The sequence below is a fragment of the Vulpes lagopus genome, chromosome 8 (assembly GCF_018345385.1).
Source record: "Vulpes lagopus strain Blue_001 chromosome 8, ASM1834538v1, whole genome shotgun sequence".
NCBI lineage: Eukaryota > Metazoa > Chordata > Mammalia > Carnivora > Canidae > Vulpes > Vulpes lagopus.
In genome coordinates, this window is record NC_054831.1 from 284,056 (window position 1) to 309,694 (window position 25,639).

At 49.0% G+C, this 25,639-nt stretch overlaps 1 protein-coding gene across 2 annotated transcripts in view; it reads right to left on the bottom strand.

Annotated features, from left to right (window-relative positions):
• Positions 1–25,639, bottom strand: part of FARP2 (FERM, ARH/RhoGEF and pleckstrin domain protein 2) — a 94,185-nt gene that overhangs the window by 47,832 nt on the left and 20,714 nt on the right. For both annotated transcript variants that reach the window (XM_041768142.1, XM_041768141.1), the window contains exons 3-5: positions 2,561–2,665; positions 1,615–1,657; positions 766–844 (exon numbers count right to left, since the gene is read on the bottom strand). In XM_041768142.1, the coding sequence (XP_041624076.1) occupies positions 766–844; positions 1,615–1,657; positions 2,561–2,665 (227 nt within the window). The remainder of the gene's footprint in view (positions 1–765; positions 845–1,614; positions 1,658–2,560; positions 2,666–25,639) is intronic.

The following is a 25,639-nucleotide window of genomic DNA, read 5'->3' on the forward strand; positions in this document are numbered from 1 at the left end:
GGAAGCGGCATCACAGTCTCTTTCATCTTACATCTGACCTCGGGTTTTGAGTCAGTTCATAAAACACACGGAAGAAAACTTCCGTAATCTTTTGTCCAGATGAAACAACTGTGATTGTTTCTGCCACAAAAGAAATCACCTAAAATACTGCTCCATATATTTACAAAGACACTTCTCCCAGCTGGGTGTATTCTGTGCAAATATTTATGATGGGTGAGAGTCCTGAGAACTTCATGCACCTGCATAACCCTGTGCTCAGCTGGAGACTACAGTCCATCAGTAAACAGCACCAACACATACCCCATCTCTGTCCCCAGATGTGACCATATACCCTCTTCCAAGCTCTACTGGTATTTGTGTTGGTGCAGGAGTTAACTGCTCTTTTAATATGTGATCACACCTTCCATGCGTGTCACAGCGTCATTCGTTCTTAGACCACACATACCTGAGGCCCTGAGGAGCCGGGTAATGTGGGAGGCACAGGTGAGTTCCAGGCCCTGCTGACGGCAGCTTCAGGTTCAGGAGGGCTGCCTTTTTTTTTTTTAAAGATTTCATGTATTTGGCAGAAAGAGAGAGAAAGAGAGAGACAGAGAGACAGCGTGCACACGCAGGGGGAACAGCAGAGGGACAGGGAGCAGCAGACTCTGGCAGTGAGCAGGGAGCCGGATGTGGGGCTTGATCCCAGGACCCTGAGATCATGACCTGAGCCGAAGGCAGATGCTTAACAGACCGAGCCACCCGGGGGCTCCAGGAAGGGCTCTTTACCTTGTGAATTCTTCCTGCAACTGACCCGGATCAGGAGGGAAAAATTTCACTGCTAGACGAAGCAATGTGTTCTTTGGCCCTATGAAAAGAAACATTTTCAACTTCACATGTAAGGTCAATTCCACTGTTTTTTGAGATCTTTATATACTTGAGTGGAAGAAAAACGTCATCACTCACTATATTGAACCAGAACCTGATTACTGTAAAGAAAAAGCACAAGATGCTGGCTCACCTGAGCATCTCAGTTTACTGGAATTCGGTAACAGCAGAGCTATGTAATTTTCACCACGCAGAAAAGAGGTGGTGGTGTGCTACGGAGCCACGAAGACCTAAATGGCCCCAGGTCACCAGCGACTAACGAAGCTACCGGCACCCATCCTTCTCTCCTCGAGGGGACCAAACAGACTGCAGGTGAATCTGGACCCCTGGGCACAGCCAGTAGAGTATGCGCTCCAATTTTAAAAATTTAATGGAGACTAACAAAAATAATTATAATTACAAAACAGTATTAACTATTTTATTAAATAACGTCATTAAATTGTATGTCAACTATACTCAAAAAATAACACTACAAAAAATAAAGTTTCAAAATTGTTAAAAAAAAATTAAGGAGCTAATTAAAGGAAGCACCTCAATGCCTTTTTATTTCAGGGGAGATGCTTAGTTTTGCATATTGACCAAAAGTTAGTGACCCATCCAAGAGCATATCCTGTTACGGTGCAGCCGGCAGTCTCTGCACTGCTCCCCAGAACGGGGACAACGAAGCTCTGAACAGAGCCGCAGGTCGAACAGTCAAGAACAAAAGCAGCATAAATGAACAGAATTGTAAGAGTTAAAAAAAGGACTTACTTCGTACTTGCCTAATGATGGGCTTCATAGGTTCCAGCCAAATCTGGAGAGGATTTAAGAAAAGAGATCAAATCCATTCAATGATTTCTCTATCTAATAACTACATGACAAAACACAGAACTGTCTACAGGCAGGAGAGAGCTGAGGCGGGCCTGTTTGCCCTCGGCTCACCCCCTGCCAGATCCTGACGGACACTGGGAGGGGAAGAGGAGTGCCCGCCCCGGGAAGCGAGGGGGGTGGTAGGATGCCACGGAGGACAGGAGCCGTCCGCTGCTCGCACGCTGGTGGTGCAGCACGGGTACCAGTAAGTGCTTCGGGGCAGCTGTTAAGGCCAAACAAGTCTTTGGTACTCGCTGCACTTGTACACAACCACCGACGGGAGCGCCACCGCCCGAAGGGGTGGGCGGAGCCCTGCGACGCCGACACGTCCACTCAGTTCTGTCTTTAAGTGGATTCCACAGCAGCGTAGAGCCCAGTGCGGGGCCTGAACTCAACCGTGAGCTCAAGACGTGAGCTGGAATCAGGAGTCAGACTCTGCACTGATGGAGCCGCCCAGGCGCCCGATTCTGGTTTCTTTAAAACAGTTCTACGTGCGAATGTTAAAGCTCCACGCTTTTTAAGGCTGATTTCGTCTGCCAAGTAGCACGAGGGATAACCAATTAATTTAGTAAAATGGTTTGCTCAAAATAATTTTCATGCAGACGTACTAGAGGTTGTTTCTGGGGTTCCCTGGACGTGCTGGTGGGGGGAACAAATTTAGGGAGGATGGGAAGTCAGCTCAGCTCAAAGGCAAACACAGTCCCCGTCTCCGCAGTCGAGCTCTGACACACATGACAGGGTGTCGTGCCTGCACACGCGGCAGGTTCTCGAGGGCTCTCCGTGGCCGCGCTGTCCGCACCCAGGGCACACCTGGAGCCCGCTTGCAAGATAAGGCAAGGACACGTACCCAGTAGGACCGGGGGTGCTGGAACTCCAGCCCGAAGTAGTCGCACTCCGTCAGGTTCAAGTGCCGCCACACCTGCGTCAGCAACGCCTGGCCATCGCGCTTGGGCTGTGGGGGGGCACAGGAGGGTCAGGCGCTTTCCCACCACGAGGGTCTGTGAAACGCTGTGTGTGCCCCGCCTCCCGCGGGGAAAGGTCCACCTGCCGGACCCCACCTCCCTCGGGCCTCTCTACGGCTTATGGCTGTCACCAAGGAACCAGAGAGCCTAAGGCTCTTCGAGCTTGGGACCGGGCACCCCGCGAGGCCAGACACCCCCTCAGTCACGTGCCCAGCCGTGTCCCGAGCCCTTTCCCGTGTAACCCGAGGCACTCGCAGGACGCGGAACCCATTTTCGGCCTCGGTAAACAGTTTATCAAACAATTTGCTATTTGCTAAAACGGTGGGGCTTGTGCTCCACCCGCGCCTGAGACCACAGCGAGTCCTTTATTATCCGGTAAGACGTCAGCGAGAACGTGCGGCTGCCCAAGCATGAGGCGCAAGCGGCTTTCTAGAAGGAAGCGCGGTGAGACCCCTGGTCTGCAGCTCACGAGGACGAACTCCAGCGGACAAAGAACAGAGCAGAGCAGAGAATCCTTCTCCCACCCTGGGGGAGGCAAGTCTCCCCAGGAGCATAAAGAGGGATTTGATTAAACAAAGAGAAGAATCTTCTGAGTAGAGAAACGGCGAACGAAGTTACAGTGACGCTCTCTCATGGTGCATTAGATAAAGAAATACACGGGCAGCCCCGGTGGCGCAGCGGCTTAGCGCCGCCTTCGGCCCAGGGCGTGACCCCCGGGTCCTGGGATCGAGTCCCACGTCGGGCTCCCTGCGTGGAGCCTGCTCCTCCCTCTGCCTGGGTCTCTGCCTCTCTCTCTCTCTCTCTGTGTCTCTCAGGAATAAATAAATAAAATCTTTAACAACAACAGCAAAAAAGAAATACAAATGGTTTTAGGCACAGAAAAAGGTACTCAAGCCCCCTAACCATGAAATAAATGAAAACGAAGAGAGCATTTTTCACCCGCCGCTGTGGGCAGAGCCGTGTCGCACGGTCGGGGGAAGCGCGGTCCCTCCCATCTGCTGGGAGAATTTGCAAACAGCTCCGGAATTTACCGTGCACACGCGTACCCCTGCGCCAGCAACTCCACCTCGAGAAGACATTCTCACAGTTGCTAAACGGGCAAGGACAAATCCAACGACGAACTGATGACATAAACGGTGTGTCGACAGCGGCAACCACGCAGACCCTACACATTCTGTACGTGCTCCCGCGGAAGGGGTCCAGGCCTGCAGACCAGTCGCGGAGCAGAGAGGGTTGCCGTCGCGTTCAGCGTCCGGAACAGAGTCGGTTTCAGAGAAGACTCCCACCGGAGGGAGGGGAGGAGGGTGGGGGGGGGAGCGGGGGGGGCCTGAGGGGGCACTTGACGGGATGAGCCCCGGGTGTTATTCTGTATGTTGGCAAATTGAACACCAATAAAAAATAAATTTATATATAAAAAAAGACTCCGACTGCACGGACCTCTGACTGAAGCAGGTCTGGAGGCTGCACCCCTCGTCCTCCAAGGCCACGGCCGCTGGGGACTGCATGCAGCTGGGAGGGCCGAGTGCTTTCACTCCTACACGGTAAGTCCGGTGACGTCCGCGTCTTTCAGCAGTGGCAGCTGTCATTTTGTTTTTAAAGATTTCATTTATGTATTTGAGAGAGAGACGGAGATAGCGACAGACGCCGAGAGCACGAGCGGGGAGAAGCAGCCTCCCTGCCCGGCAGGGCTCAAACCCAGGACCCGGGATCACGACGCGAGCCCCAGGCGCCCCCAGCATCTGTCATTTTTGCAGGAAGAAGACAACAGACTAGGTGGGCAGACAGCAAAGCCCCGCCGTTCCCAAGGACGCGAGTTCTGGCCGCGCACGCGGCTGTCTCCCCGCGGCCCGGGGCCCACTCCCCGCGAGCGCTCTCCCGTGGACGCCCAGAGCTGCAGCGCGGGCGGGGGGGGGGGCAGAGTCCTCTGGCGGGGCCTGGGCGGCCGGTGCTCCGGGGAGGGCCCCACCACGGCTCTGCGGCCCGGGCCCTCCCACGCCGCGCGAACCGCTTAGGAAACCACGGGCTGCGGCAGCTCCTCCCACACTGGACCCTGCCCCATCCCCGAGGGGCGGGCGGGGCGCTCCGCTCCCCACAGGCCTGGCCTGGACACCTGGACACCTGGCCGCTCCCTCCCAGGGGACGCCCTGCCCCCGAGCCCCTCACAGCGTGCTGTCACGCACCCACCCGTTCGGCGCACCCTTCGTCGGAGGGCGGGACGCCCACCCTCGCGGCTCCAGGCCCGCGGCACCCACACTGTCCTGCTGCCCCAGCCCTGCCTCTCCCGTCAGCCGTGTGGTGCGGCGGTAGGACCCACAGCCCGGCCCACGAGGGCCCCTCGCTCCACGAGGCCTGCCCGCAGGACCCCAGCGTATCCAGTGTGCAGGCACACAGGGCGCTCGTGGTGCACCAGCGTCCAAACCCAGAACAGGGTTTTTAAACCTGGGCATAAAAAAAAAAAGGGACACCTGGGTGGCTCAGCGGTTTAGCGCCACCTTCAGCCCAGGGTGTGACCCTGGGGTCCCGGATGGAGTCCCACGTCGGGCTCCCTGCACGAAGCCTGCTTCTCCCTCTGCCTGGGTCTCTGCCTCCCTCCACCCCCCCGCCCCCGTGTGTCTCTCATGAATAAATAAAATCTTAAAAAAAATACATTTAATTACACGTTTCTGTATGAATACACAGACACGCACCCACGGATACGTGTACATCCGCACACACACACAGAGCTAAGAGACCCCCCGCCACCCCTACGGATACACCTACACTCCTGCAGATACGCGCACACCCACACACACACACACACATACACCTGTGTATATGCATGTGTTTAACTCCTAAACGGGAGTACATTTAACTAAAGTAAAAAAGCTTTCTCGACTCAGTTATCCTATGTTCAGGCAACAAAAAGGAACTCTGTATTCCCCACGTCACCAGAAATACATACTGAACTTCTACAAAACGCAGCAGAATCAGGTGTTTTCACAAACCATCTAGGGACAGAGATTTCCAGACCAGCTATTTATTTATTATTACTTAAAAAAATTATTTATTCATGAGACTCAGAGAGAGAAAGAGAGAGAGAGAGAGAGAGAGAGGCAGAAACCCAGGCAGACGGAGAAGCAGGCTCCCTGCAGGGAGCCCGACGTGGGACTCGATCCCAGAGCCCCGGGGTCACGCCCTGGGCCAAAGGCAGACGGTCACCCACGGAGCCACCCAGGCGTCCCTCCAGAGCTATTTAAATTGCTCCAAAGCGTGGTGGGTGCTACTAGTGGTCTCTTCTAAATCTGCTTCATGGGAAAGAACTCCCAAACTCCATACAAACATAAACACGTTCCAGAGAGAAAAATCCCAAGTGATAGGTATCAGTGAAAATACCCTGAGAAAGGGGCCCTGGGGCCTCAGTCAGTTGAGTGTCCGACTCTTGGTTCTGGCTCAGGTCATGAGCTCAGAGTCCTCGGATCGAGCCCCATGTCAGGCTCCGTGCTGGGCGTGGAGCCTGCTGGAGATTCTCTCTCCTTTTCCCTCTGCACCCTCCCACCCCTCTCAAAAAAAAAAAAAAATCCTGAGTAAAATATTAGCAAACATAATCCAGCAACAACTAACACTAATATTAACCAAGTAAAATTAATAAAAAAACCAGGATAATTCAATATAGTATCAGCACATTTATTAATATATCAACAGATCTCTCAGAAAAAAATCCTAGGATTCTTCTCATAATCAAAAACCTGAGAAGATACCTGATAAAATTCAATTTCTACTCTTCATATAAATTCTTTTTATTTTTTAAAGATTTATTTACTTGAGAGAATGAGCAACTGAAAGACGGCACAAGTTGAGGGGAGGGGCAGAGGGAGAGGGAGAAGCAGACTTCTTGCCGTGCAGGGGGCCCGATGTGGGGCTCCATCCCAGGACCCTGGTTTCCTGACCTGAGCCGGAGGCAGATGCTTCACCAACAGAGCCACCCAGGTGTGCACCCCCCTCCTTTTTTTTTTTAAGGATCTACTGATTAAATTTTTTAAAAAAATATTTATTTATTCATGATAGACACACAGAGAGAGAGAGAGAGAGGCAGGAACACAGGCAGAGGGAGAAGCAGGCTCCACAGGGAGCTTGATGTGGGACTCGATCCTGGGACCCCAGGATCACACCCCGGGCCGAAGGTGGATGCTCAACTGCTGAGCCACCCAGGGATCCCTAAATTCTTAATAAAAGAGGAAGTAAATGTGATTCTTTAACATTTCACAAGACGAGGAGGCCACTCCCAAGAATACACTCAATCACTACTATGTGACACCAACATGAAAACAGAGAAAGAAATGAGAGATAAAAAAAAAAAAAACAGAAAGAAAATAAAACTGCCATCTATAGATAGGATAATTTACTTTGAAAACATAAGAACATCAACGAGAAAACCATAATGACTAAACATACATCAAAACAGCCTTCACCTACACACAATTCCCACCATTTTCAGGACAGAAAGGAAGACAATCACATTTGTAGCCGCCACAAAAGAGTTGAAATATCTTGGAATCAACTTAACACAAGAAAGCTTCATGGGGAAAATTTTAAAAACACTACGATGATAGAAAAAGGGGAGCAGAGAAGGGGCGTGCAGAGACGTCGGTCACACCATTTCCCTGCACACAAACACCTTCACAGAAGTGCCAGTGCTCCTTGAATTAAGCCAGATTCCACGTTGTCCTCATAAAAGGATTAAGAGGATTCTCGGAGGAACCTGATAGGCTAACTCTATGGTTGGTGTTTTTTAATGCAAGCATGCCAATGAAAAGGAAAATAGGAGAGGACTATTCAACCTGCTGAAAAATCACAGTAATTGAAACGATCGGTACAGGTGCCTGTCCATAGAGACAAACCAGAAGAGATGAGGTGGCGAAGAGATGTAGCCAAATACCGAAAGTACTAGAGCGTCGGATGAACACGATGTTTCAGGTCAATCAGTGGAAGGAATGTACATTATCCAATACATGCCACTTGGTGTCCCTCTGGATAGAACAAGCCTGTACCCTAACCTCACACAGTAATTTTAAGATGAGTAAGACATCAAAACACAAAAACATCCACTCATCAAAGTTCTGCAATGAGACCGTTTTGTTTCATACTCTGGGGAGAGTTCAGGATACACCACAGGATACACCACAAGCTCACGAGCCCTAACAGGAGGCTCATGAAACAGGGGACACCAATAAATGTCTGCACAAGAAGCAGCTGTTGTGGGCGCCCAGCTGGCTCGGGCTGCGAGTTAGAGCCCCACACCGGGTGGCTCAGTGGGTTGAGCAGCCAGCCGACTCGATTTCGGCTCAGGTCATGGTCTCAGGGTCATGGGGTTGAGCCCTGCATCAGACTGCACGCTCAGTAGGGAGTCTCTTTGAGGATTCTCTCTCCTCCCTCTGCCCCTCACAACTCTCTCTCTCAAATAAATGAATCTTAACAACAAACCAATCTTAAAAAAAAAGAAAAAAAAAACCTGTCCAGTCAAAGGCCGAGCCGTTTCCTCAAAGGGAGGAAATGGCTCACGTTATAGCAAAGTGCAAATTTCTTTAAAACACATCAGACCGCAAGGGCGTCTGGGAAGCTCAGTCAGTGAGGCAGCTGCTTTTGGCTCAGGTCATGATCCCGACCTCACGGTCCTGAGATCGAGCCCTGCGTTGGGCTTCCTCCTCAGCAGGGAACCTGCTTCTCCCTCTGCCTCTGCCCATCCCCACCCTGCCTGCTCTCTCTCAAGTAAAAAATAAAATCTTAAAACACACACACACACACACACACACACCAGACTTCAAACATCAGTGAGTAAAAAAGATGACGAGCTGAGGAGAACAATGGGCAAGAGGACAGGCTGTTCACCAGCACATGAGCCTGAGTGATGCTCACACACACAGACAGGCTCGCTGCAACTCATGACCAGAGATGCATGGGTCAGAGTCAGGCCCCATCGAGCTGAGAGTCTGACATACCGTGTGGGCAAGCATGGGCCAGGTGCTCCCACATGGGGCTGGGGGCAAACTGGCACCAACGCTGGGCAAGCCAGGTTGGAGCTACCTACCAAAATCTAAATGTCCACACCATTCTCTGAAAAATCTCACCCTAAGAAGGATTTCACAGGTGCAAACTCATGTGCATAAAACAGTATTCATTAAAATCATGCTTCTAATAGCAAATGATAAAACTACCTTAAATCTACCCGGACAGGACAGGTCAATAAACCGTGGCACATCCAGGGTTGCACTGAAATGGAAAGACCTCCAAGACACATTGTTGAGAGAACACAGCAAGGTGCAAGGTGATGCGTATGCTGCCATCCACGCGGGGTATGCACACAAAGATGTAAACACACACGCACACGCACACACACACACCCGGTAAATGCCCTGGAAGGAGCACAGTAACTAGGAATGGTGGTTGATTCCAGAGAACTAACCTGTGTGACTGCATATCCTTCTATGTATTTTAAAATTTGTATCATGAGCATTTACTAACCTATTTTTTAAAAAGTCTATGTGATTTAAAAAAAAATAAAAACATGGGCTCAACGTGGGTTAGTGAGGTGGGTTGTTTGTACACAAGGGCCAAGTGCAGGGTACGGAAGTGGAGGTGGGGTGAGTGGTCGCCCCTTAGTGAGGTGGAGGCAGTAAGAGCTGCACAAGACAGCAGCCCGGGGTAGGACAGGGAGCAGCAACAGGGACTACTTCTCCGTGGGAGGGCGGGCTGGCACGGAGAACCCCAGCCCCTGGTTCTGCCCACTGACAGGTCCTGGAGGAGCAAGACTCGGAGGGTCAGGAGCACACTCCCACACAAGTCTCCCTTGGAGAACGGGCTGATGCCGGGTCTGCGGCAGCGAGAGCAGGATGAGTCCAGAGTGAACAATGCCAGAAACTGGATGAACTGCAACTGCACAGCACGTAGGCGAATGCAGTGAGGGCCCAGCACCCCATCCGAGCTTCCCTGGTATCTCAGTCATCCAGCCACAGGCTGAGTGGCCCAAACAACAGACACCAACTTCTCAAGTTCTGGAGGCTGGAGTCCAAGATCACCACTGGCAGATTAGGTGTCTGGGGCAGACCCGCTTTTGGCTTCACAGAAGGCTGTCTTTCAGCTGTGTCCTCATGTGATAGAAGGGGCTGGGCACCAATCCCGTTTGTGAGGGCTCCACCTTCATGATCTAATTCCCTCCCGAAGACCCTGTCTCCAAATAACCATCACAGTGGGGGTTAGGTTTCAACATATGAATTTTGACACAAACATTCAGTAGGTAACACCCTGCCAAAGACGCACGACCCGAAGCCATTCATGGGCTACCAGCAAGGTCCATCCGAGACTAATCTACAAACCAACTACTGTGATCTTCAGTCGTGAAGGTCACAGGCTGGAGACCAGAGACGGGACTCAATGGGTCATTTGTTGAAAAGGACAGTAGTGGGATCCACAGGGGAACCCAAATGGGGCCTGGGGACCTGAGGGTAGTGAGGGATCCGTATTAACGTCCTGAACGATAATGATGAAGAACCTCCCTGTTTGTAGGAAATACATTTGAAGTATGAGAGTGTTGGGGCATGATGTTGGCAACTTGCTCTCAGATAATTCAGAAAAAAAAAAAAAGTCTTTGTACTATTTTTTTGCATCTTTTGTTTGAGACTGCTTAAGTTTGAGACTGCTTCAAAATAAAAGCCTAAGAGAAATTTAAAATCCAGAAATTTAGTTAGCAGCTGAAAACAAAAGAACCTATATTATTACACTATTAGAATTAATAAAAGAAAAAAAAAGAATTAATAAAAGAACTTAGCAAGGCCACAGAATGTAAAGTCAATGCACAAAAAGCAATTCTATTTCTATAAACTGATAATAAACAGCCAGAAAGTGAAATCTAAGACATGCCATTTATGGTGGGAAGACACAGAAGTCTGCTCTACCAAAAATTTTAAAACAAAAGCTAAAGTCCATCTACGAATGTGCACATTGCTCCACATAAGACATCAGTGCTCCCCATGTGATCCATACATTCAATGCCATTCCAGAGAAAATCCCAGCAGCTTGCGTTCACAGAAACTAACAAGTAGATTAAAATATATATATATATATATATATAAACATATTACATATATAAATATATAAATACCAAAGCCTGGTAAATAAAGACAACCTGAAAGAAGAGCAAAGTTGTAGGGCTCACACTGTCAGATATCAAGACTTACTCTAAAGCTGTAGTAATTAAGACAATACGGTATTGGTGCAGAAACCGACCTATGGAGCATAGGAGAGCCCAGAAACAGACCCCTGTGTGCACAGTCATTCGACTTACAGCAAAGTCACTAGTGTAATTCAGTGCAGGAGCTGAGGGAAGTGAATAACCAAATGGGGGAAAAAAATGAACGATGACCCCTACCTCACACCATACACAAATATTAATTTAACATGAATTATGGAGAGGCAGACCTTAATAAAGCTTGAGGTAAGCATGTTCCGCTCCTAAGGTCCGGCGGTGCACCACCACGTGGGCTGGAGGACCCATACCCACTGCACATCCCCAGAATAGTAAAGGAAAGGAGACTCTCTCTGAACTCTACCGGAAAGGCCTTACAGACAGTGAAAGCACCAGCATCATCAACAGATACAACGGAAGAAAAACTTCCTTCACAACCCATTTCCCACTGAGATACACAGCCACCCAAAGCAGAACCGTATTTCAACACTAGGCTGGAGGAGAAATGTCATTAAAAACATAATAGACAAAATACAGATTAAAAACCAGAATGTTTTCTTCAGTGTTCCCATTTTCCAGTTGGCCACAGTGTTATAGTTCTCCCAGTTTAGACATAAAGCATATTGTTAAACATTTACATAGACAAAAGTACCATTAAAGATTTTGTCTGGATGGAAATGGGCTACAAAATCTCAGCTAACAAAGTACTTCTTTATTCTTTGTCTTAAGCACTGTGGGAAAATTCTGGAAAAAGCCTGATTTAGTCCTTCGACTTGTTTCATATGCCCATTTACAGTTCATTTGCCAAATTATAACTCCTTCATCTACCCCGATGCCTACTCCTATTATTTAATTCATATGTCTACCATTTCATTACTTAAATTTTTTGCCTAATAATTAGATCAACATCAAATTTTCTTTTATAATATTATGTTGTATAATGAAAATAATCTTGAGAGCTCACAGGAAACTGTAGCTACATTCATTCTAGATTCTTTAAAAGGTCACCAACATTTTTGATAGGAATTTCAATCCCACTCTGGCACACTTTCAAATCTTAGGCTCTCACATATCCCTAAAATGCTGTGCACCAGAGATACTCAAACTGCACTGAAAGCCGTAAGGACTTGCACTGAATTTGAGAGCCTGAAGATACAACTGCCACTTCTGCTTATCAGAGAGGGGATTCTATATCCTGAAAGGAGAAACGTATCCCTACGCATCCAGCGTTCCTTGATCGAAGAGATGATCTTGCACACAAATTATCTCCACCACAGGACACGGGCATAGCATGAGAGCTTATTTATCAACAGATCCACTGGTACCCAACTCTCTCTACAACAGTTTCTCTAAAAGTACTCAAGGAAACAGGACAATTTAAAATTCCCAAACTTGAACCTGCTAATACGGGTGAGCTAGGTATCTAATTAATGCTTCTCTGCTCCAGATCTACTCTTCTTTGCCTTGCTTTGTGACACTGGGGCAGGCCTCTGTAGACATCTCTCTTTTATAAGCTGTCCTGTCAGGAAAGGGAGTTGGGGAATACAAGAAGGAGGAGCTTCTCTGCCTGATTCTGGGGCTCTGGGCTTCCTTGCTGCTCGGGCCAGGAGGCAGCTTCCTTGCTAGCTGCGCGCAGGAGACTCCATGGCTGCACCTTCCTGGGACTTCCTCTTCTACTCCAGTCCTGTCAGGGGGGCAGTTTCCTGCCTGCCACCCCGTTCCCGTGGCACCTTTGCCAATACCTCCACCATCTGTAGGTCTGAACCTTGACCTTGGGGGAGGAGACCTCTTCCAAGCTTGTGTTGGTAGCTGTTCACTGCATCTCCTCTTCTGTTTTCTTCAGGATTCTCTCTTCCCCAGTAGTTAATCCCTGTTACTAGTTAATAATCACTTTTATCACATTTCCCAGTTCAAATTACTGGTATATTTTGCCTCCTGACTAGACCCTGAGTAATTCAGCAGGGAGACCCTGGAAAATGCCCATGGTTGGCACAGCTTTAACATTTTTAGCCTGGAAAGAAGAGTTCTAAAATTGGGGAGAAAAAAGTCAGATCTACAGTGGCCCTGCTGTACTTTGTCCAAGCTCGAGTCGTAGTTAGCACACGTGCTGCACGATCATGGTAGCAGAAGCTCAGTAGGACCAGGTGAGACCTCCTAGCACAAGAGTAATAGTTAAACTGGGGTTTACTTAGGTACCTGTTCTGCTTGTTCTCCACTTAAATCCCCAAATTCATCGGGAAAAGAAAAAATCTGTGCCTTCAAGCGGCTCTCATAAATGGGGGAGGGTAGGTTTCAGTCTGAGAACAGAGAATCAGTAATAAGCTTAACAGAGGAACCGGTAGGAGTGCACAAAGGGGACCGACACAGGAGCACAGAAGGGGATGAATGTGAAAGACTCTCCCGTTTCAGGGAGGGACTGTTAAAGTCTCTTCACAGCAAAGCCAGGGCACCTCAAAAAGGATACACGCCGAGTGAATGAGGCCCAGTTGTGTGACATTCACTGTTTCCCCGCCGCATTTGCACCCAGTATATGTTAGATACCAGCAGCCAAAGAAGGAAAGTGCTATTTCTGATAAGCTTTAGAAATTGGGTCATCAACTCATTATTTATTTATTTTTTTAACTATTTGTCTTTAACTTAGCATCAAGGAAAAAAACAAAGTAAAGGAAGGGTATCTCAGGTTGGCAGTAAATCTCTTAGAGCACTCAGCCTCTTGGGTAATTCCTTTCTTTTTTTCCTCATCAACAGAAGGGTTCTGGGTGGCTTGCCTGCCCTTACTTGTGTGTACTTGTAAAAGCTCATACACAAAAAGGAAACCTGTCTGTCAGCGTGTCCTACCCACTCACCCAGCCAGGAACTTGGTCACTCCCATGGCCCTGCAGCCAGGCAACTCTCATTTTCAGAAAGGAAGCCTGTCTGGGAAAATCGACCTGTGGCCATTGCAAAGGTCAATGAAAACAATACCAGTCAGTCTGGAACCTCACATGGACAACCAAAAAGGAGCAGACCCTGAGAACCAAACTCCTGAAACAGAGATATTAACATAAAAAGCCAAGACACTGACCCCAATGAACAGAGTGGAGTATTCGAAAGAAAATGCAGTAAGAAAAATTAAGGTCCTCAAAAAGGTCAATGTAATAGGCCACAGCATTCATGAAATGAGACTTTGGGGAAAAGAGAAGCAACTCATGAATTCAAAGTAGACATACAAAGATAACTACAGAGATGAAACCCCAACAGCAGGCCTGAAAAACAAAATGAATAAAGTGTGAATCTGAACCAGAAGCATGAAAAACAGAGGCAAATTTCTGGAGATAGGAGTAATGAGAGAACAGTTCAAATTCAGAAATCTGTCTGAGAGGAATTACAGGATGGAGATGGTAAAGAGACTAGGGGTGTGGCAGGTGCTGCAACAATCCAGAAAACACGTGAGTGGCTTGTCTTTTGAAGATGGTACTGTAAGTTGTCATTTCCTCAATCTCTTGCTAGAATCATTCAAAATAAAAAAAAAATAACAAAAATGTAAACCCTATTTCAGCAAAAGTAGGAAAACTGCTACATCCTGAATAAAAAAACTTGGCGGGAGGAATGTCACTAGCCAGAGCCAGAGGATGTTTGTTGGTATATATGGGAAGACACAAACAAGGCATGAAATTTCAGCAGAGGTCTCAAAGAGCACTGATCAACAGTGAAAGGTGGAACCTGCGGAATAAAACCTAAACCCTTTGTTTGCAAAAAGGAGGGGTAAGAGACAGTGGTAGCACAGTCCAATCTTGGGCTTGTCTGACTTGGAGAAGCACAGGAGACAGAACCAAATAAAAAACCAGAAGTAATCTCTAAGAGTGAGACATAGTGTGAAAGATGGCTCTGTGAAACACCCCACTGCCAGCTACTGTCACTGGTTCAGATGAAGTAAAGGTTTGTGCAAGTAGCCCATGCACAAACCTCAGGTCACTGGATAAACTTCAAATTTCAAGTAGGCTATAACCAGCCACCCACAGAAGACCTCCTGAAAACAGTCATCCAGAAACAACTTATCTTCCCCAATCATGGGTAGTCAAATTAGAACCAACCATCACTGCAAATATTCAAAGATATTCAGGATAAAAGGAAGAAACAAAATATGAAACAAGTGTAAGATGAATGCTCAACAGACAAATGTTGCTTCTTAGCAGATGAAGTTGTGACCAAAATTTTATCATGACATTTAAATAAGTTAATAAAGCAGCTGCCTCTGTAAATCAAGAGCACCAAGCAGAGATAAAAGAGCTCTAGAGAAGATAGTATCTATCAGAAATAAAAGGATCACTTAGGTGACAGTTCCTCTGCACCTGTTTTCTACTTGTGTGACCTTGGGCAATATTTTAACTTGGGTCATTTGTCTTTTTTTTTTTTAAATTTATTTATTCATGAGAAACACAGAGAGGCAGACAGATAGGCAGAGGGAAAAGTAGTGTCCCTGTGGGGAGCCCGATGCAGGACTTGATCCCAGGACCCCAGGATCATGACCCAAGCCAAAGGCAGATGCTCAACCACTGAGCCACCTACGTACCCTGGGTCATTTGTCTTTATTATGGAGTTGTAAGTTATTATAAATTCCTTCTCAGATACAGAATTTGCAAATATTTTCTCTATTCTTTTTACCTTCTCAATAGTACTATTTCTAGCACAATTTTAAACATTTATTCTAATGAAGTCCAATCAATCCTTTTTTTTCTTTGTCATCTCTGATTTTGGTATCATACCTAAGTAACCACTGTCTAGTCTGGGGTCATGAAAATTTACTCCTACGTTTTCCTCTGAGAGTTTTAAAAGCTTTAGCTCAACATTTAGGACACTGATTCACTTTGAGCTAGTTTTTGTGTGTGATGTTAGGCAGCGTTCAGCTTCATTCTCATTTCTGTGGAACTGGCTTAGCACTCTTTTTATGGCACTTTCTTGAACTGACCATAAATGTAAGGACTTATTTCTGGACTTTCAGTTCTATTCTATTGATATCTACATTTATATTTATGTCAGTACCGCTATGAATTGACTACTGTAGCATTATAGTAAGTTTTAAGTATGAGTCCTTCAATTTTCTTTTTCAAAATTATTTTAGGCTATTCTGGATCTGCTGCATTTCCATATAAATTTTAAAATCAGATTATTAATTTCTGCAAAAAAGCCAGCTGCAATTTTGATGGGGATCACATTAAATCTATAGATTTAATATCCATTGAGGAGTACTCAATCAATTGAGGAGTGCTGCTATGTTAACAAGTCTTCTGATCCACAAACATGGGGTGTCTTTCTTTTTTTTTGTTTTTTATAAGAGAGTATTTATTTTTTTTATTTTTTTTATTTATTTATGATAGTCACACACAGAGAGAGAGAGAGAGGCAGAGACATAGGCAGAGGGAGAAGCAGGCTCCATGCACCGGGAGCCCGATGTGGGATTCGATCCCAGGTCTCCAGGATCGCGCCCGGGGCCAAAGGCAGGCACCAAACCGCTGCGCCACCCAGGGATCCCCCATGGGGTGTCTTTCCACTTACTTAGATCTTTAATTTCTCCCAACAGTTCAAATTATAAAACATAATTTATAGTTATCAGTGTACAATTTTTATAAAAGCTGACAGTTTCATGGGAGCTCACGGTATTTCTTTTTGGAATTCTGTTGAATGGTTTCTCATGATCATTGGAATCTGGGCTGTCCTAAATAGGGTATGAGGAAGTGGAGTGATAAAATGCAAAGCATAACTCCTGGACCTTTACAGCTGTGCTTTAAGTTTAATTTTTATTGCCTTTTGCTAGAAGCACCAGAAGTAGCTGCTAATAAGCATTTTTTATATTTTGGTAAATAATCATCCTAAAATAGAAACTAATAATATATGTTCTCTGAGCCAAATCTTTGCCTTTAATCTTTAGTGTTTATTGAAGAAAAAAAAAAATCTCAGTGTCTTCTGACGTTTGGTTCTGGTGTTTAAAATTTCTCTTTAAAGATCATGTTTTTTTTCTTGAAAGTTATGAGGATGTATCCACAAGCACTGCCTCTGGGGAATGAAGCAGGAGTCACCATGAGACATACCAGCTCCTTTCACTGTACTTTCCTAGAACATTTGAGTGGTTTTGTAAGGCTTCTGTACTACTTCCAAAATAAACAAACTTGTTTCACTTTTAAAAACAAAAAAAATAAAGATCATGTTTTTCATAAATACAGAGTTATTGAGATTATTTTTAGTAGCATGTAGGTTTTTTTTTTTTTTTATTCCTTAAGTAATGGATCTTTTCAGAGAACACAAAATTGGGTTCTATATCAGTACTTCTACTAGACAGGCCAAATGTAAATGCAGAATCAAACAGAGATTCAATTATTTTAGGACGTCACATATATTACTCTGTTTAGTTTTTAGGAAAACAATACTGAAAAAGGTTTGAAAGAATTAAATGGGTAAGATGATCAAAATGTCAAACAGGTTATTTCTGGGTGTAAGAGAATAAGAAATTAAATATTTTTCTCTGTAGTCTGTTTTTTTTTTTTAAGATTTTATTTATTTATTCATGAGAGACAGAGACAGAGAAAGAGACCCAGAGAGAGAGAGGCAGAGACACAGGCAGAGGGAGAAGCAGGCTCCATGCAGGGAGCCCGATGTGGGACTCGATCCCAGGACCCCAGGATCAGGCCCTGGGCTGAAGGTGGTGCTAACACGCTGAGCCACCCAGGGATCCCTCGGTAGTCTCCTTTTAAAAAAGATTTATTTATTTGAGAGAGAGAGAGTATGTGCACACGCGGGAGGAGGAGGGAGAGGGAGAGCAACTCAAGCAGACTCTGCAATGAGCACAGATACTGACACAGGGCTCGATCTCATTACCCTGAAATCATTACCGTGACAGAAACTAGGCGTCGGGTGCCTAGCTGACTGACTGCACCATCCAGGTGCCTCGCCTCTGTACTTTTATATTGACTGAATTTTTTTACTGTGAGAATATATTAATTTTATTATTAAAAAATATTAAAAACTTCCTAGGGCAGAAAATACACAACAAAAAACCACAAAAAACAACATAAAACACTATTTTATGAATCAAATTATATAATTAAAAGTGGCATTAATTTCTAAACTGCAAAAATTTAGGGCAAAAAAAATTTTGTTTTTCCAGAGCTTCATGGAAACAATTTTCCACAAGTTTGCCCTCTTCTAGTGCTCTCAGGTTACATTTGATTCCACTAAATGAGAAAAAAAATGGACCCATGGTAAAGCCTGTGTTCTTCATAATTGTCTGTCAGTCTTGCAAGACGTAATATACTAACAAGTTTAATTTTATATGCGGTTACTACTTCTATATAATTTATAATTTCATTTCATAACACAATTTGGATTCATTTAGGTCATGTTTTTATTATTTTGCATGATTTTAAAGATGTAAGATTGGTGTAAATTAAAGCCAGAAACAAGCAACTGGAGAGCTGAATGGTCTTCATTTAATAGAAGTTTGATTTAAAAGAGCTCACTGTGTATTTTCAACATGTATGTTCCAACACATTTTTCCAGGGGGACAGCACTATCTAGAGCCTTAAAGTCATACTGAGGTGTCTTAACAAAAATTGCTTTAGTAGGAAAAAACTGGTTTTTATTCTGATATAAAAATTTGACTTCACCAGTTTCAAGTACCAACACATACCAAAAAAAAAAAAAAAAAAGGAAGAAGGAAGGAAGGAAAGAAAGAACAAGCAAATGAACGAACATACTATCACTTATAAGGACCAAACAAATCCAAAAAGTAAAATTATGAAGATATTAAGAAATATCATGAATATTTTAATACAGAATGTTAAAAAAGTATTTTTCATAATTAGGAACATGTGATTTATTTTAGAAAACATATTTTTGAGTCATCAAATGAACTTATTTTTTAGAAGGCTAAACTGAAGCTTTTGAGAAGGTTCTTAGTTCCAGGCAGGTGTTTAAGATTGTGGATTAGGGATCCCTGGGTGGCGCAGCAGTTTAGCGCCTGCCTTTGGCCCAGGGCGCGATCCTGGAGACCCGGGATCGAATCCCACGTCGCGCTCCCTGCATGGAGCCTGCTTCTCCCTCTGCCTATGTCTCTGCCACTCTTTCTCTGTGTGTGTGACTATCATAAATAAATTTAAAAAAAAGCATTAAAAAAAAATAAAGCCCACATCCTATTAAAAAATTATAAAAAAAAAAAAAGATTGTGGATTGAAGAAGAAAAGAAAATATTTCTCTTTTTTTCAGTGTCATGAGAAAAAGCCCTTAAGTACGGGCTGGGATCCTCTCTGCCACTGTGGCAAAATGAAGCTGTGTTATATAAACTATAACATTATACACATAAAAGCATAAGATGTGTGCACAAGAAAATTCCAGAACATTCCAATAACAGCGGTTTGGAAGCACTAACAGATGTTTTCATGTTTTTCTTTAATGACTAGTCAAAGTCTCTAAAAATAAAAGCCCATAATTACTGCCACCCAGGCACCAAGGACTGAGGATGATGCAAAGAGCTGCCTCCCTGGCCAGAGTGTGACACCTGGACACTCGCGCTTCGCCGTGTGCCAGGACCCCAGAATCAGGGCAGCAGAGGTGCAGCGCCAGCACCGTGGAGGGCCGCGGCCACCAGCCCGGGCAGGAGAGGTGGCCCCGTCCGCTCGACACGTGCTGAGGCCCGCCCCGGCGCAGCACCCGGCTCTCCGGTTCCCAGAGCACGTCTTTTGCGCACGGCCAATCCCACCGGCTCCAGCTTCGGGCCCAGCCGGGCGGTGACTCCCTCCTGCCGCCCCTGCGGCCTCGCTCTGCGCTCCCCCAACCGGTCGCCCAGCCTCGAGCAGCCTGGGGGACCTTGCCTCCTGCCGGGCGCCCACAGGGGGGACGGGGAGGACGGGGAGGATGGGGAGGACGGGGAGGACGGGGAGCACGGAGAGGATGGGAGGACAGGGAGCACAGAGAGGACAGGGAGGACGGGGGGCATGGGGAGGACGAGGAGGACGGGGAGGACAGGGGAGGCACGGGAAGGACGGGGAGGACAGGGAGCACGAGGACAGGGAGGACGGGGAGCATGGGGAGGACGAGGAGGACGGAGAGCACGGGAGGACGGGGGGGGGCACGGGGAGGACGAGGAGGACGAGGAGGACGGGGAGGACGGGGGGGCACGGGGAGGACGAGGAGGACAGGGAGGACGAGGAGAACAGGGAGGACGAGGAGGACGGGGAGGATGGGGGGGCACGGGGAGGACGGGGAGGACGGGGACCACGGGGAGGACGAGCACGGCCCGCCCCGCTCGCCTGCGCTCGGAGCTCCCAAAGTGCTGCCGCAGAGGCCCAGGACTCCCTGGGGCACCCGACCCGGGCCAGCGTGCACGGCCCAGAGCCACGGCCCCAGCCCGCCCCCGGGGCTGCGCATCCTACGCGTCGCTCCCGTAACTTTCCTGCCCTTTTCCTGGCCGGGACCACGACCTTCTGTGGAGCCCCAGCACACGCCCTGTCACTTCCCTCTTTCTTTTTTCACTTCAAACACGACGGAGCATATTCGTCGACCCTACACCCGGTCGGGGCGAATACCCAGAGCCTATGGGGAACCCTTGAAACTCAGCAACAAAACCCCAAACAACCCGATTTAAAAGTGGGCCGAGGACCTGAACAGACGCTTCCCCACACAAGATCACAAGTGGCCCGGACACGCAGACGCCGGCAGCATGGATCGCAAGGCCAACGCGGCCGAGAACCACAGGGAGGGGCCGCCCCACGGCCATCAGCGCGGCGGCTGTCACGAAGGGACAAGTCGCGTCGGGAGAGGCTGCGGGAGACCCGGAGCCCTCGGCACTCGTGGTAGGAACGCGGTGTCGGCCACGCACGGGGGAAATCGGCCGGGGAAGCCGCAAAAATTAACAGTAGAGCTGCCACGTGACCCAGCAGGGCCACCCGGGGGACACCCCGGGGAAGCGGAGGCGGCGTCCGCACGACACACTCGCCCCGTAGTCAGGGCACCGTCACCCCACGGCTCACGGGTGGGAACATCCCGAGCTCGCTGGCAGAGGAACGGGCGAGCGGGCCGTGGTCGGGCCACGGCGTGGACCTGGCTCGGCCTCGCACAGGAAGCCAAGCGGGACCCCTGCCGCGAGCCCCGTGGCCGCGACGCTCCGTGCGGACCCAGGCCCCGGGCACGACCGTGCAGGGTCCCGCTGGCGGGCCGGGCTGTGGTCCGCGGCGCGGGCGGCCCGGCAGGCGGTGGGCGCCGGGGCTGGGGCCTCCGCGTGTCACGGGCCGAGCTGCAGTCCGAGGGACGAAGGGAGCCACGGAGGAGGCGACGCGCGAGCCCATTTCCGCGCCTGAGCCACTTGGGGAAGGCGGCGAAGAGGCTGCGCTTCCCGTCGGGCGTGTCTCACCACAATAAACAAAACATGCTGGGGACCAAACAGCAGAAAAACCTCCCCAAACCCACAAAACAAGGAGCAACAAGTCTAAGAAAACTGTAAAAAGCCTAAGCTCCTGCCTACGAAGGTGGAGATTTCACTAAGAACCATACGTGAAGAGCCGACAGAGGGGAGCAGCGCCACGGCCGCTCGGCTGACAGAGCGGGTGTGCCCGGGTGTGCCCGGGCCTGCAGGAGCGGCTCCTCCACACCAGTCACAGGCCTCAAAGGCCACACATCACCCTCGGACGCGGCACTGCCGCTTGTACGTATTTATCTGAAGGACACAATCAAGAATGTGTATAAAGATTACAGAGAAACTGAAAGTACAAAATTGTGCAGCCATTAAAAACTTTTAAAAAAGGAATTACAGGGGGGTCCCTGGGTGGCGCAGCGGTTTAGCGCCTGCCTGTGGCCCAGGGTGTGGCCCCGGGGTCCCAGGATCGAGTTCCCCGTCGGGCTCCCCGCATGGAGCCTGCTTCTCCCTCTGCCTGTGTCTCTGCCTCTCTCTCTCTCTGAAACAAATCTTTTAAAAAATAAATAAATAAAAATAAAAAAGGAATTACATAGAAAAATGTTCATAATGTGTTAAGTTTAAAAATAAATTATAGGGATCCCTGGGTGGCGCAGTGGTTTGGCGCCTGCCTTTGGCCCAGGGCGCGATCCTGGAGACCCGGGATCGAATCCCACGTCGGGCTCCCGGTGCATGGAGCCTGCTTCTCCTCCCTCTGCCTGTGTTTCTGCCTCTCTCTCTCTCTCTGTGACTATCATAAATAAAAAATAAAATTCTTAAAAAATAAATAAATAAATAAATAAATAAATAAATAAATAAATTAAATAAATTATAAGTATGCATGTAAGTCTGGTTCCAATTTTACTTTGCATACGTGGTAGATAAAAGGGAAAAGCAGGATATTCAGAAAAATGTGAATGGCTGTTCCCTCTGGGCAGTTATCCTCGGTCGTGGGCCATGTAAGTTTTTCTATTTTTCTGCAACAAGTAAACCCTATTTTGTTTCCAACCCTATGTGTATAACGGGAACTCAATCACGTGGCAGCGCAGCAGCGCCCAGGGAGAGCGCGGCGAGCGGCGAGCGGGCCGTGGTCCGCGGAGGGGCCTGAGGAGGGCGCAGCTTCACCGCGGGCGCCGACGCGCTGCCCACCAGGCGCCGCCCTGTGAACGCGTCGCGGTGGGGTCGACAGCACAGCTACGCACACTCTGCGGAAGTGAGAGCGCAGGGGCGCCCGGCTGGCTCCATCGGAAGTGTGTGGCTCTTGAACTTGGGGTCCTGCGTTTAAGCCCCACGCTGGGCACAGAGATTAGTACAAGAAAGAAATAAACTAAAACAAACAAAAAAACCCGACAAAGCCGAATAGTCTCTTTGGAGAGAGAGAATCACAGTCCTCCAGCTACTTTCCTGGAGGACCGGCTGCTTCCTATGATGGGAGGGACCCATCACCTAGACCCCGTTCCTCCCACTGCTAACGTGCGGCTGCTGTGACCCAGAAACGCTCCAGAAAAGTGAAGCTCAGACGGGGCTCTGACGACGGGGGTCAGCTGTCTTGGCCAAGGACGACGAACTAACGAATGAACGGAAGAGCAGGGCCAGGGAACCAGGGTCCACAAAGGTGCTGACGGGAGTGGCGGTGGGCGGGGCAGATTCCAGGATGCACCAGCTCTTCTCCAAGGACCTGCTCGAGGACACAGCACGTCTGGCAGGCGCCCGGCGCCTGAGTCTGCAGCCGGGCGTGGAAGGCCCCAGAGGCTGGAGCAGCAGCAGAAGGGAGGACTGTGATGGCCCAGCCGGTGGCGGCAGTCGGCCAGGCCCCATGACAGGCCCCGCACAGGCAGCAGCGCCTGTACAAGGGCGAGGTGAGGAGACGGCAGAAAGGCCAAAGGCCTCAGAAGCCCAGGGGACGGCTGGACAGGAGGACAGAGAGGCAAATGCTCCGGGAGGGCACCGCGTGGAAGGAGGGAACATATGACGGTATGGCCAGCTGGCAGGGCAGTCCTGCGTGGTCCGGGCTGGGCTACGATGGTGCATCTCACGCCCAGAGTCCACTCCAGGAACACCCCGGAGAAACCCACACGTATGCCCACGACACATACAGCGGCCTCGGCGTTCACCAATGGACCGAGAGCGGGTTCTAGTACATTCAGAAAGCACTGGAATGAGCCAGGGCCACGAGGACCAGGGTGTGTGCCGGGCAGCTGAGGAAAGGCCCACAGAGGACGCCTGGCTTCACCTGCCACCCACAGGTGCGTCGTCCCACAGTCCCGATGGGGCACCTGACCAAAGCCGTTCCCAGGCCCCACGGCACTTCACATGCCATCAAGCAGCTAAGGGCTGAGATTTAAAACTTGGTCCTAACTGGCCCCATGTGGTGATTCTTTAGGGGCAGAGACGGGGCCGCTGTGGAAAGGAGAGCGAGCATGCGGGGCTCGGGGCCCCAAAGACGAGCTCCGCAGGCAAGCAGCACCCCGAGGGGCCAGCCACTGTGGGAGCCGGGGTCACGGGCCAAGTCGGTAAATCCCGGCCTCCCGGGAACAAAGCCCACCAGGACCCAGCTCCTCCAGGTAGGAACGGGAGCATCCGCGGGGTGAGAAGAGAGGGCGGGCTCACGGCGCACCCGGGGCTCGCGCCATCCCTGCATCCCCACTCCCTGCCGGGCTCCACGATCACAGGAGAGCAAGCCAAGAGCCGCCACGCGGGGCCCTCAAAGCGGCACCCCACGTCCGGCTGGCCCATGTCCGCGGCCCTCCGCGGCCGCCCCGAGGACCCCGGTGGCTCTCGGGTACGACGGTCAGGAGGACCTCGCCAGAGACTGGGCCTGCTGCCGGCGCGCTGCGCGTGCTGGGCTGGCTGGGGAAGCCTGCGCCGGGGCTCTGAGCCGCACCCCTGCCCGGTGCCACCTGCCACACGCCTGCGCACCGGGGCAAAGCAGCACGCCAGCCTCCTCGGACGAAATGACAGGCCCCGCGCGCGCGGACGGCCACGTAATAGCTGCGTACACTAGACATACGGGAGAGCTTCCGTATAAAGCCTGTATTATCCTCAAGTTCAGATGCCGAATTACTAACTTTTCTTCTGAGATCAGACCAAAATAAGTCCTGAGGCGGTTTATTTGCCATATTTAGGATGTTCATGTGGGAGCAATGACAAACATCTGGCTATGATACTTTCTGGAATTTTGACTATTTCTTCCTGGCCAGAAGGAAAACATTAAGTTTTTACTAGAATAGCAACTAGCATGGAACTTCATGACTGAGACTTTGTCCTCCCACTTGTCCCATATTTAACTAAAGCTTTTCCAATTCTTAAAAACAAAAAACAAGCCCACTCCCCAAATCCTAAGTACGATAAAAAGGGGAATGTGAGCAAACAGCTGGATAATCAAGAAAAACTTCACCCCCCCCCCACTTGCCAGCAAAGGCACAGGGTGCTCACTTCCATGGGTGAGGGCTCGCACACCCAGCCTACATCCCAGACTGCTGTTAATCACTAAATATCATCTCTTCCACATTATTAGCTTCCGGATAATAGAAAAGCTAATTCACATTAGTTCTTAAACCTGGTGGTGAACCATCAATTACTACGGGTCTCTCTGTTCCAGAAATCGAGCAGACCTCACTGCACCAGGGATAACGTGCACACGCTTTCCGCGCTTACCACGGCACGGAGCTGCAGACATTTCCACTCCGTGACTTTGCACACAGGACAAGACAAGCTGACACATGGCTTCCAGATGGTTTCTTTTATGGTTCAGAAAAAAAAAAAAAAAAAAAAAAGACTTTCTAGAGCTGAGGCCAGATTTCTATTTTCAAGACCACAAAATTCATTCGATCAACTGAAAACAAATCAAGACTTTACTAGATCAGAAAACCGGCCACTGGCCTATGGGTAGCTAAAACTCCCATCGATAAATGTAAAATGTCACTTAAATGAGATGCTACTGAAGCCGCGGCAGCGGCCCCCCATCCTCCACCACGCGGGCTTCTCTCCCTTCCTTGCACCATTAGACAAATGCTCTTCTACACAAAAAGTAGTTTAATTTCCTTAGTCGTCAATACAGAGAACCCCAAGGTGAAGCTCACCTCACTATCTTACGAAGTCCTGCTAAGTGTAAGTTGGTGGCGGCGCATGATTCATATGCACGAGAGTAATCGAAGGTACTGGGAGCGGTTTCTTACAAAGGAGAGAAATAACGGATTTAAAACTGGTGTCGGTGTCAGGGCGCCTGCGGCTCCGTCGGTGAAGCGTCTGCCTTCAGCTCAGGTCACGATCCCGGGGTCCTGGGACTGAGCCCTGCGTCGGGCCCCCTCCCCTTAGCAGGGAGCC